The sequence below is a fragment of the Anabrus simplex genome, chromosome 2 (assembly GCF_040414725.1).
Source record: "Anabrus simplex isolate iqAnaSimp1 chromosome 2, ASM4041472v1, whole genome shotgun sequence".
Lineage (NCBI taxonomy): Eukaryota > Metazoa > Arthropoda > Insecta > Orthoptera > Tettigoniidae > Anabrus > Anabrus simplex.
In genome coordinates, this window is record NC_090266.1 from 1225082207 (window position 1) to 1225096472 (window position 14266).

Consider the following 14266-nt stretch of genomic DNA (forward strand, 5'->3'; position numbering starts at 1 on the left):
TTTCATCATCACAACGAGGTCGAGCAAACCTGTCTGATCTCCAGTGTGGCAGCCAGCCACACACAGCTGTGACGTCTGCAAAGTTTGAACATGCGGACACCCTAATTCGAGCTGATCGACGGATCATAGTCAGACACCTCGCTGCTAAACTTGACGCCTCTGTTGGTATCACTGACACACTTATACACAAATTGAAGTATTCAAAGCTTTGTTCCCACTGGGTTCCTCGACACCAAACGGAAGACCATAAAGAGTTAGAAGAAACATCTGTGCGGAATTGCTTGCTCGTTATAAGGCTGACGGTGACAATTTCTTGTCAGACATTGTCACAGGCGATGAAACATGGATTCATCACTTCGAATCGGAAACAAAATGGCAACTCATGAAGTGGTGCCACACCAACTTTCCCACGAAGAAAAGGTTAAAAACCGTACCCTCAGCTTCTGGGAACTTGATGTCTTCTCTCATGGTGAAACAATCAACCCTGAAGTGTGTGGTGCTACTCTAAGAAAAGTGAAGAAACGACTTCAGTGTATTCATAGCCACAAAAATGCAAACAAAGTTTTCCTTCTCCACGACAACTTAAGACCTCACACAAGTCTGCGCATCAGGCAGGAGCTCACAGAACTTTAGTGGACTGTTCTTCCTCATTCACCCTACAGCTCGGATCTCGCCCCTTCTGACTTCCGTCTGTTTGGCCCAATGAAGGATGTATTCCATGGGAAGCACTATGTGGATTATGGGGAAGTTATTGATGCAACACGATATTGGCTCCGACATTGACCAGGCGGGTTGTACGATGCAGGTAAATGGGCCCTCACATTACGGCGGCATAAGGCCGTAGCATTGAACGGAGATTATGTTGTAAAATAGTATATTGTAGTAAAAAGGATTTTTTTTTTTTTTTTTTTTTTGCTAGTGGCTTTACGTCGCACCGACACAGATAGGATGGCAACGATGGGATAGGAAAAGGCTAGGAGTTGGAAGGAAGCGGCTGTGGCCTTAATTAAGGTACAGTCCCAGCATTTGCCTGGTGTGTGAAGATGGGAAACCACAGAAAACCATCTTCAGGACTGCAGACAGTGGGATTCGAACCCACTATAAAAGGATTGGGGAATAACATGGTGTATTTGTATCCTCAATAAAACCAACCTCCTTTTAGAAAAAAAATGGGTTGCATTTTATGTATTAAACTCCCTTCATAATTTTTCCAGGCCGATGACCTTCGATGTTAGGCTCCTTAAAACAACTAGCAGCAAGCATAAGTTTTGCTCTTAGCTTTCTCAACTTTCCTTTTGAAGTTGCAACATAATCAGTTTGAAGTCCTCACTAAATTAGGGTTTGGTGGAGCTTCTTAAAGTGTATGGACACCAATCTTAAATTAAATGATTTACACAAATGAATCAATCTTCCTCCATTTCTGTTTGTTTTTCTTTGAGCACGATATTCTCCAACAACTTTACAAAACATTGTTTTTCCCCAGTTTGTGTGTTAAAGTCTCTTAAAAGTACTTTGTTCTTTCCTTCAGGTGGTTTGGAAATTTCATTTTTAAAATTTCTCAAAAATAGTCTACCTTTTCCTGTTTTTTCCTTATTTTCATTTATATGAGCGTGACAGTTAATAAAAGTATATTTTTGTTCACGCAGCATGTTTTTAGAAGGCATAATCTTTCTGAAGTTGAATGGAAATTAGTTGCAGAGTTTTGGATGTGACAGTTCACAGCAAATGCTGTTCCTGGTTGCGGAATACCTCACATGTAACGGTTTTTTGCCAGCTAGCCTTTGCAGATCTGGTACTTTTCAGATTCTATTATATTTTCATCAGTGAACCTAGTTCTGTGCATTGCTATAATGGAGATGCTCTGTTGATTTGAAATTGTGGTTAACTTTCATTTTATCAACTTTCAGAAGGGTATTTACATTTATGTGCTATGAAATACTAATTTTTGGGTTTGAATTTTGACTGTGCGATATTAGATGGCTCCAACTCCTCTTTGCATGTTGGATTGGGTTCTCAAGGCGACTGTGGATTTCCTTTCCATGCTACCTCCCGGAGTAGTTTCTCTTCGAGAAGTTTCCATCATGCACAGACAGACACTGTTGTCAGTTGTCCTTCACCTGGAGTACAGACACAACCTGATGGTTTTCAGTGACATTTTCTCCAATGATGATCCATCACCTGCCTAAAGGAGCTCATCCACCTTAAGGCTGAGTGATCAGTTCCACTGTCAATCGCAAGCCAAAAGATGGTAGCACAGTTGCTGCAGCATGTGTGTTAGTGACTTGCACCACCCTTCCCTTACCCCCTACTGCTCCTCCTTGTCACCCAATGTCTGTCTCTCAAAACCACTTTATGGACTAGGCACTCTCTCGCCGTCCAGCCCAATAAAAAGGTCACCATGTATTATGATATACGTAGGTGGTTTGAAAAGTTCTCGGAATGTACTAGAATTAAGTATCTTACCTGGGTGGAACTGCTTTTATTTTTTAACATAGTCTCCCTGTAGACTAATGCATTTGGTCCAGCGATGTTCCAATGCCTTGATCCCATCTCGAAAATGAGATTTCTCCAGGCCTGCAAAATACCTCTCCAGTTTGGATGCCAGTTCTTCCCTTGTAGAAAATCTCCGTCCACCGAGGAAAATTTTCAGCTTGGGGAATAGATGAAAGTCTGAAGGTGCCAAATCAGGTGAATAAGGTGGATGTGGCAACAATTCGTACCCCAGTTCATGAAGTTTTGCCATGGCAATAACACTTGTGTGCGGCGGAGCGTTGTCCTGATGAAAGATGACATTTTTCCTTGCCAAACCAGGCCTTGTTTCGCGTATCTTTTCCTGTAGTTGGTCTAGGAGGTTTACATAGTATTGCCCCATAATTGTTTGGCCAGTAGGAAGATAATCTATCAGCAGAATGCCTTTTGCATCCCAGAAAACTGAGGCCATGACCTTTCCGACCGAACGCACTGCCTTTGCTTTCTTTGGTGGTGGTGAATCAGCATGTTTTCACTACTTTGACTGCTGTTTTGTCTCTGGGGTATAGTAGTGGACCCAAGTTTCATCTGTAGTCACAAACCAGTGCAAAAAATCTTGTTGGTTGCACTGAAAACGGGCCAGACTTTGTTCGGACATTTCCAATCTGGTGCGTTTATTGTCCATTGTCAAGAGCCGCAGCACCCATCTTGCGGATAATTTTTTCATACCCAATTCTTTGTTTAAAATATAAAATACCCATTCAGAAGACATCCCTACAGCTTCAACAATCTCCCGCACTTTCTGTCGACGATCCTCCATTACCATTTTATGCACTTTTGCGATAAATTCTGGGGCCGTAACACTTTTTGGCCGTCCACTACGCGGATCATCATCCAAACTCTCCCGACTAAATTTAAACTCTCTGGTCCCCTTGGCAACAGTTGAAAATGAAGGAGCAGAGTCCCCCAGCGTGTTCTGAAAGTTGGCATGAATTTCCTTTGCTTTCATACCTTTCTTTACAAAGTATTTAATCACTGCTTGAATCTCAGTTTTTTCCATTGTCACAAATCACTACGCGGGAACAACAACAAAGAGTCGTCACTACCACACTCCTGCAGCTAGAGCACTGACGCGCCACGTGTTCACTCACAAAAGATATGTGATTATTGCGCGGGAACCTCATTGCTCTAGCACTGACATCTAGCGGTGATTCCGAGAACTTTTCAAACTGTCCTCGTATGATGTATAATGATATATTATGATTTTGAAGACTACAACTCTAATAACATTCTATTGATCATAAATCATTTTTATTCTGTGATTATAACTTACAGAATTGTAAAAAAAGTAAGAATAATTTTTAGTCCCCCTCTGTGGTGTAGTGGTTAGTGTGATTAGCTGCCATCCCCCCCTGGAGACCCGAGTTCGATTTCCGACTCTGCCAAGAAATTTGAAAGTGGTTTTCCACTTCTCCTCCAGGCTAATGCCGGAGTGGTACCTAATTTTAAGGCCACGGCCACTTCCTTCCCCGTTCTTTACCCATCCCCTCTAATCTTTCCATCCCCAACAAAGCATAGCAGGTGAGGCCGCCTGGGCGAGGCACTGTTCTTCCTCCCCATTTGTAACTTTCCCGACCCAAGGTCTCACGCTCTTGAGGTGGTAGAGGTAGGATCCCTCACAGAGTCCGAGGGACAAACCAACTCTGGATGGTAAACGGATTAAAGAAGAAAGAAAAATAATTTTTAACGTTCTGTAATGAAACACATGTTATTATGAGCAAGTATATTTTCCTGAAAAATTATTTTATTACTAAGCAATTCCATATCTTCATAAAGATAGGATAAAGGAGCACTGGACAGTTACAATGATATATAAAACATGGCTTAAAAGTAATTGTACTAAATAATTTGTTCCAGGTTTCCATGATTGACAGACATAAATGCCAACTCTCTGTTTGCCTGAACATGTTTCTTTGCATATTTCTCTGAAAATTTATTTTGAATACTGTTGTTTGGAGAGGAAGGTTTAAGGTGCTCTCTCATAAAAAGAACGTATCTGAAATTCAATTTAAAATGATGTTACAGGTAAAAATATGGTGTGTTACTGGCTAACCTTATGTGACTGACATCTCTGAAATAATACATTTCATACCCTGCCTGCTGTCATTTCTTGATGGATACAGTACTTTTGCATCCATCTCTTGGCACAGGCCAGAGTAAAGTGTAGCTTCCACCGAAGTCCCAGTCAACATCCATGGCTGTGACAATATGGAAGTTGCTGGGGTATGGGTAGTGCTGTGAAATGACATTCAGAGCATGACTATTAATAGTGCATCTGAGTGTTATGAAAGGTGTTGCTCACAGTGTCAGCCGTGCTGCAATAGTACTTTCTGACCCAGTGAGGAAAGCAATGGCAAACTACCTCACTCCTCATCTTGCCTAGTACACCTCATTTTGGTGCTGCCATTGGTTTTTTGGGTTTCCTTATAACCGCCTAACCTTTGGTGGAGCTATTTGAGGATCCAACCAGCCTCTGGGCTGATGACCTAACAGACATTTCATTGAGTTAGTTTACTGATTATACTGTGTAATTCTATATTCACATCATTTTACTCTCATACAGTTTTGCATAAAACGTGATCAAAACACTGTCAATAATAGAAATGCAGTTTTCTCACTTGAAATAATAACGAAAATATCATGAATGAATAACATAAAATAATATTTTTAATATCAACACTTCTATATATATAAAATAAGAGTTTTGTCTGTACATTGCTCAGAATTAAAAATGAATGGTATTTCTGTATTGGTCGTGTCAACAGGAACAACGAAATGCACTTTTTAATTTTGCATAATTTCTGTATGTATGTACACGCATCACAAGAAAATGGCTGAAGATAAATTAATGAAAATTGGTATGTAAAGTAGGGGAATAAGTCGCTGCAATCTAGGCCATAAATAATTTTATTCATGCTGAGTGAAATGGTAGTTTAGGGGAAGGCCTAAAATGTAATTCTCTAATATTTATGTTATTAGGGGTCCTATCGATAAACACTAAATAGTTAAAGTTATATAGAATTAAATATTTGATCATTTATGTCTTATACATTTTTACCGTACCGGCTTTTGCCAACAAAAATATTCATCAATTTCTATTTTTGTTGCCAAGTCCGTAAATATCAGTGCCAAGTCATGAGAAAATAGGTAAACAGAATTTAATGAAACTTGATGTATAATGTCGGGAAATGAGGAAGTACAATCTACGCTATAAATCTATATATATATATATATATATATATAAAATAAGAGTTTTGTCTGTACATTGCTCAGAATTTAAAAAGGATGGCATTTCTGTATCGGTCATGTCCATAGTAGCAAGGAAATGCACTTTTTCATTTTCTGTAATTTCTGTATGTATGTACACGCATCATGATAAAACGGCTGAAGAGAATTTAATGAAAATCGGTATGTAGTGTCCAGGAATAAGTCGCTACAATCTAGGCCGTAAATACTCTTATGCCTGTTGCTCACAGTAAAATTTTCTGTCAAATTTATTGTACAATGATTTAATTTTATAAAATTTATGTTGCTCACGGTCAAATTCAAGTTTTATAAAACCTTTGATAAAACTTTTCATAAAATAGGACATGTTCTATTCCGTGAAATTAATTTTACGAAACAAACCCATCAGCGAAGCTGACATCACGATGATGCTGGCGCTACGTCGTGAGAAGATTGTGAAGCTCGATTGTAACCAAACACTTCTTTCTAAAATGGCAGGATCCGGGTGGCCTAAAGAAGCTGTTAGTGTTTTACTGGACGAATACCAGAAATATCCTTGTTTGTACGAAGTTAAAACACCACTTTATCACAACAGATTCGCAAGAAGAGAGGCAGAAAACACAATCGCCGAATTCCAATATGAATGCTGGTCTTCTAACCTCAACTAATTTTCGACCAAGGACAGGAATCCTCCACCTTCTTCTCTTCTTTTGACCCAATCCTGACTCCAGCATTTCCTGGCATTTCTTTTCTTCCATTTTATCACTGTACAACGTATAATTGCAGCTAAAGCAGAAAGTTTTGCTTTTTTTGTTGGAGCCATACTCTCAAATACACTGTAAGTTGAACAGCTGATTCTTGGTTTAAAAGTTTATCGATAGATGGCAGCACAGACAAACCTTAGTTTAGAAGTGAGTTCATAGATGGCCATCCTGATGCTTCCACGGATTTTATAAAATAATATTACCGTGAGCAACACACAACTTGTTTTCACCAAATTTTTATAAAATTAATTGTACAACAAATTTTACGAAACATTTTACGGTGAGCAATGGCTATTATTCACGCTGATAGAAATGGTACTTTAGGGGAAGGCCTAAAATTGTATTCTCAAATATTTGCTATTATTGGTCCTATCTTAATGAAAATTGGTATGCAAATTCGGGAAATAAGTCGCTACAATCAAGCCCATAAATAATCTTATTCACGCTGAAAGAAATGGTAGTTTAGGGGAAGGCCTAAACTTAAATTCTCAAATTTTTATGTTATTAGTGGTCCTATCGACAAATACTACATTACTTAAGTTATATAGTATTAAATTTCTGATCATTTATGTGTTATACATTTTGATAAGAGATATTCATGAATTTGGATTTTTGTTGCGAAGTCCATATCAGCACCAAGTCACTAGAAAATAGGTAAACAGAATTTAATGAAAATCGTTATGTAAAGTTGGGGAATAAGAAACTACATCTACGCCATAAATCGGTAAGACGCCCTAATATCACAGAGTCGAAAGAAAACTAAACTTGAAAAGCCTACAATAAAGAAAGCTCATAACATTGAACAACAACATTACATTGACCATTGTTTGTCATGTCTTCTGTTGCCAGTCATGTCCGATAGATGGGATTGCTGCTGTATGCCGAGTATTTCTTAAAAATTAGCTTTACGTCGCACCGACACAGATAGGTATTATGGCGACAGTGGGATAGAAAAGGGCTAGGAGTGGAAGGGAAGCGGCCCTGTCGTTAATTACGGTACAGCCCCAGCATTTCCCTGGTGTAAAAATGGGAGACCACGGAAAACCATCCTCAGGGCTGTCGACGGTGGTTTTGGATGCAAACTCACAGCTGCGCTCCCCTAACCGCATGGCCAACTCGTCCGGTCGTACCGAGTATAACAGCCTGCCTTAACACATTGCTGACCGGATGCTTGAGCTTGTCACATACCCTCTGGACCGGACATTTTCCTACTAAACATACTAGAGTGCACTTGATTATAAAAATGTACAAAAATATTAAACCAGTCAATATCTTATCTTTAACGTTGGTATGGTTACTCTCCAGTGCCCCTAGTAGTAGTGGATCTGCCTTTACAAACCATCTTCAGCGTCAATTCCTAACATATTATTAATGTTTACATCATTATCGTCGTCGTCAGAATCACTTGAATAAGTAAGTACACTAGGTAAATTACGGCCTGTACAGGCTTGAATATCACTTCCACTATCACTCTCACATTCAGTTTCCACTTTTTCATCAGACTATTTCCATTTGAATGATCATCGGCATATAATTCTTCTAAAATATTGTCGTCAGCTAACACCGTATTCCGCGTATTGTCATTGACTGAACCGGCAGAAAGAAAGTCGACGTTTCGAAACTAGATCAAAGAATAAAAGAGGCTGTGAATGAAAGAAAAGTGGCAGATATACATCTACGATTTATTCTACTCAATGTGAACGTCCGAAATAGTTCAAGATATGGTCAAGAGGTGTCACGAAGACCGAAAACAATGTCGTGAATAAAACCGAGAATTCTCGGGGCCCGTCACCTACCACTGGCGAGCGTACTACGAAATTTCTCGGGGCCCGTCACCCGTGTGTTAATATTGGCGAGAAGTAGCTGTGGAGTTAGATAACTTTCTTCGTAAGCATGCCATTCCTCTGGTTCATACATTTTCTGTCTGGTTCATTCATTTTCTGATACTACTGGTACCGGTACGTAACTAACTGGTTCATCATAGAATTTGAGCTATTCAATCCCTACCCTGAGGCACTGATTGGAATGAGCAGTGTGTATATTTAACGGAATAGTGGCAGAGGAGTTTTCACGGCTGTCTGCGGTTTGATCACTACAGAACTGAAAGTTTGGACTGTTAGATCGGCATCGTAGTACTGTAAGTTATAGACGAGAAAGGTTCCACCTTATCGATACAAATTCATTTATACAAATATCTACAATACCGGTTTCGACTTTTTACATGTAGTCATCCTCAGCTGTACACCGTTACCTTCACATAAATCAAATAAGTTGATTTGCCTTGTCCATAATAATAGTCATAATGATAAGCTATATCTTACTTCTAATTGAGCATACTGCAGGGTAAATTCGACTATGTACAATCTAAAATGTGTAGGTGAATCTTTTAGGCCTAAAATCATGTACATGGGCTGTTATTAAAAGTACAATTACGTGAACACTTTTTTAAAAATATATGTGATACATGTAAAATGTTGTCTTAAAATATACAGTTCAAGTAAAATCTGTTATAATAAATAAATAGGAAACATTTTGTTGGAACGAGTTTTTTGTCTTGCGTATGTTGATTTTCTTTAATATGATGTGAAAATCGTATAAATGGACTATTGTTAAAAGTACAGTTACATAAACACTCTTAAAAATATATAGCCTATAGTATATATAGTAGGGATGTGGCGAACCCATCACCCAGTGGTAAACCACTGCAATCAGCCACCCGAGTATTTGCGGGGAAACCATAACTATTCGGGTAAGGAGCAAATGCCTGCCCGCAGCCGGAGAACATCTTGAGGCCCTCCAGGGCTAACAACCTTGGTTGTATGTAGAATGAACAATTTGCTCCAAGCTAAGCTAAAGCTTCTCAAGCATGATGGTAAAACAAAGACATGAAGTTAATTCCCCAGGTGGCAACTTTTCAAAGAAATCCACCGTCGCCGACAAGCGACGCATGCATCCCGTTCGGATTCTGGGGGGGGATGCAACATCATGCTAAAGACGAGTCGGAGCGCCTTGGAAATCCTGAACAGTCACGAAAGCTGAAACCCATATCTAAGACTTTTTTGGCAACGTTCAACATAAGCAGTTTAATACAAACTGGTAAGATGAAACAGCTGACCAATGCCCTCCACGAAAATAAAATCGTAGTAATGGCTCTGCAAGAAACTCGCTTCACTGATGAAGATACGTTTGAGTCTGAAGGGTATCGGTTCTTCAAGAGCAGATCCCATAAGAGAGTAATGAAAAACACCCCTATCTTCGGTACAGCTTTTGCTGTCAACACCAGAATTCTTAGGTCAGTCTCAAATTTTGAAGCTGTTAATGATAGGTTATGCCTACTATCCCTGCGTTATGCAAATAAAACATATACGCTAGTCAATGCACATGCTCCAACTAATCCCTTGTAATGCTCCAAGTAATGAACAAAACAAAAAAGACCTGGAAGGCACAGATAGATTCTGGAACATCCTGGATGCCAGATTAGCAAAAATCCCAAAGCACCACGTCAAGATCCTATTGGGTGATTTTAATGCACAGGTAGGACGTGAACGGAAACACAGGAAAGTTGTTGGGCTCTACCCAGCACACAAAAGAACCAACAAGAATGGAGAACGCCTCGTTGAACTATGTGATAACCACAACCTCCAACTGATGTCAACACACTTTCGTCACTTACCAAGAAAACAGATGACATGGAGATGCCCAAACAAAACAATAGGCGAATTCCAAATAGACCCTGTTGCTATATCTCGAAGATACAGTCCGGAAATCATGAACGTTACCGTAAAAAAGGGAATAAACATAGACTCAGATCACTAGGTATCAGTAATCAAGTTTCGACCAATCCCTCTCAACAAAAATAAGAACGAACCTACCATAATTCGCTTTGACACAAAAAAGCTCAGAGAAAGAGAGAATGAATTCAAAGAACTTGCACAACTAGTGGAAAAAGACTTCAACAGCACAAGAAAGCAGATGATACGAGCTGCAAAAGGAGTGGCGGAAATCAAGAAGAGGAAGAAGCACACGTGGCGGAACGATAACTGCGAGAAGACCTTAGGAGATCATCTGAATGCCTGGAAAAAGTATTACACCTCGAAAAAAGAAGAAGATTGGAAGATGTACAAAACACAACAAGCACAAACAGCAAAAATAATACTCAGTGAGAAACGCAAGTATGAAAAGGTACTACTGGACAAGATTGAGCAAGACTTTCATAGAGGTGAGACCCATGAATACTTCAGAAATTTTAAAAAGAAGGTACAAGGATACAAGGCACCTTCCCTTTGCTTTCTAAGAAAAGATAGAACTCTTGCAACATCAAATGAAGAAAACTGCAAAATCTTAGCTAAGTATTTTAACGACCTTCTAAACTGTGAAAAACCAGCCAACCCCATCAAAACAAACAAACCAGTGAGCCAAAACCTGCCATCTTCTCCACCAAATCGCAATGAAATCAAACGCCACATAAAGAGACTGAAAAATAACAAGGCTCCTGGTGAAGACTCCATGATTGCGGAACTGTGGAAATATGCCCCGGAAGAAGCAATTGACATCCTACACCAAACCATTGTAGATATATGGGAAAAAGAACAACTACCAGAGGACTGGAAGCTAGCCTTTATCCATCCTTTACACAAGAAAGGAAATATAAGAGATGTGAACAATTACCGTGGAATTTCTCTTCTGCCAGTAGCCTACAAGATCCTGTCACTATCCATCCTTGAAAGACTAGAACAGCAAATTGAGCACAAACTCGGGGAATACCAAGCAGGAAAGGCCGATCAAGTGCAGAACAAATACTTAACCTAAAAACCATAATAAGATACCATATGCTGAGAGATCGAACCTATGTATCTACATTTGTAGACTTCAGGAAAACATACGACTCCATCGACCGTGATGTGTTGCTTAACATCCTTGCAGAAATGGGAGTCAATGAGAAACTGATGGCGATAATGAGGGCAACACTAACTAATACCAAATCCAAAGTAAAATTCCAAGGATGTCTCTCTGAACCCTTTGAGATCAAGACAGGCGTTCGATAGGGAGATGGGCTGTCATCTCTTTTGTTCAACTGCGTACTTGAGAAGGTAATACACGAGTGGCGAAAGACGTTAAAAGAAAGAAACCTTTACAAACCCGTAAGGATTGGGACAAAGAAAAATGGAGTGGAAATAGATTGTTTAGCGTTCACTGATGATATAGCCCTTATGGCAGAAAATTTCGAAAGTGCAACAGAAGAGATCAATGTGTTGGAGGAAGTAGCAGAACAAACAGGTTTACAAATTTCCTTTCAAAAGACAGAAGTAATGTCAAATATCAACGATGATACGGCACAACTAAACACCAAATATGGAACGATAAACAGTGTTAGTAAATTTAAATACCTTGGGGAATGGATTCAGCAAAATGGACTTGACAAAGAGGCCATAGCAGCAAGAATCAAGAAAATGGAAGTCACTTTCCAAACCACCCGCAACCTTACAACAAAAAGTGCTTTTCCCTGAGCACACAAATTCGTCACTACAACAGTCATCACACCATACTTGGTCCAAACTACAAAAATGGCATCTACATTAGAAAATCCAGGCAAGAAGTATACTCTACGATAGAGAAGATCACGGACACAATGCGTAAAGGCAGAGATCACTCCTACGGTCATATACGATGGATGATCGACTCTCGATGGACGAAACGTATCTTCAGTATATTTTACGCAAAACCAAAAACTGCAATGCCATAGTACGTTAATGTCAAGAAAGATCTTAAAGAACTGGGCCTACAAGCAGTGGATGCGCAAGACCGAAATCTTTTCAGAGCAGCCATCAAGACTTTTGGGACTTTCCAGGACGAAAAACGGGCAACTGGTGTTAAATGGACCGAAGAACGTCGTGCTAAACACAGTGAGCTAATGAAGATGATGTGTATCAAGCGAAAGATGAACAAATGCCAGAATGTAAAGTGAGGCTGATCGTGGTCGCTAGTTGGCCGATTAGCGAAGTTGAATGAATGAATGAATGAATATATAACTGTACTTTTAACAATAGTCCATTTATACGATTTTCACATCATATTGAAGAAAATCAATGTACTCAAGACGAAAAACTCATTCCAACAAAATGTTTCCTATTTATTTATTATAACAGATTTTACTTGAACTGTATATTTTAAGACAACATTTTACATGTATCACATATATTTAAAAAAAGTGTTTACGTAATTGTACTTTTAATAACAGCCCTTTTACATGATTTTAGATCTAAAAGATTCACCTACACATTTTAGATTGTACATAGTCGAATTTACCCTGCAGGATGCTCAATTAGAAGCAAGATATATCCTATCATTATGACTATTATTATGGACAAGGCAAATCAACTTATTTGATTTATGTGAAGGTAACGGTGTACAGCTGAGGATGACTATATGTAAAAAGTTGAAACTGGTACTGTAGATATTTGTATAAATTAATTTGTATTGATAAGGTGGAACCTTTCTCGTCTATAACTTACGATAACGGTCAATACGGAAATTGAAACTGATAAACCAAGATCGTAGTACTGTTCGTTTAAAGTGAGAAAACGTGCGGTTTTTCATTTGAGCGAGTATTTTATATAATAACATTGCTTTTAATCCCTACATTTCTACTGATGTTTTTGTAATGGCCTAAGTTAACTGTAGTTAGGAAAACCACAAAGACAATCTTTCTGAGAATCCCATAGCGAAGCACGGGTACATCAGCTAGTAATTTTATAAGATGCCCTAATATCACAGAGTCAGAAGGAAGTTAATTGGGAAGGCCTACAATATAGAAAGCTCATAAAATTAATCAGCAGTAACATTACATTGACCATTGTTTATTGTGATGTGCTTTGTGTCTTCTGCTGCGGCTGTTAGATCGGCACCGTAGTACTGTTCGTTAAAAGTGAGAAAACGTGAGGTTTTTCATTTGATCGGGTATTTGTATGCTAACATTGCTTTAAATGGCTACATTCCTACTGACCTCATTGTAATAATCTATGTTGACTTCAGATGGGGAAAACCACATAGACAGTCTTCCTAACAATTCCGTAGCGAAGCACGGGTACATAAGCTAATAGCCTAATGTAGCTGACTTGTCGTAAGCTGACATTGGCAATCAGGCGAGCATAGTGCTGTGTTTTATTTGTAGTTTGTAATTTACGTCATAACATTCTTCATTACCTGTGCATGTTGATGGAACACGTAATGCAACATCTGGGCACAGGAACTCTGCCTAGCACAATCTTTCAACGTATCACTGTATTGTCCAACAGTTTTTTTTTTTAAATTGCGAAACTTGTGACTCCTCACTGATTGTTCACATGAAAGATGTGCATAATCTATAACATATTTGCCCAATACTCCTACATAATGAAATTTGTGTGGCCAGAATAGCTGAAATATGTTTAAACCATTCAAGATATCTCTTTACCTCTTCTATTGCAAACTATGGTACCTCCTGAACAGTAATTTTACTTGGTCTTATTGCACAAAACGTTAACAAAATCTTCTTTCCAGATTTCACAGCGACCGACGCCATTCGTTCAACTTGGTCTCCAGTTGCATCTACTGCCTCTTTTCCATGGTATGATTCGAAAACGTTTCGTTGAATTTTAAATCCAAATGTGATAGAGAGTAACATCAAATTGCTTACGGTATATTTAAAAGAAAGTGGAATACTTGATATATGTTCTTGTACCATGTGTGTGTATGTTGTCGTATTTATT

The 14266-nt window shown here is 38.9% G+C and overlaps 1 protein-coding gene across 2 annotated transcripts in view; it reads left to right on the top strand.

Annotated features, from left to right (window-relative positions):
* The window catches only part of LOC136864824 (eukaryotic translation initiation factor 3 subunit E), a 365794-nt gene that overhangs the window by 27784 nt on the left and 323744 nt on the right, over positions 1 to 14266 (top strand). The window contains exon 3 of one of the 2 annotated variants that reach the window (XM_067142267.1): positions 14058 to 14124. The exons of the other annotated variant lie outside the window; for it this stretch is intronic. Coding sequence (XP_066998368.1) covers positions 14058 to 14124 — 67 coding nt within the window. The remainder of the gene's footprint in view (positions 1 to 14057; positions 14125 to 14266) is intronic. 2 annotated transcript variants of the gene reach the window in all.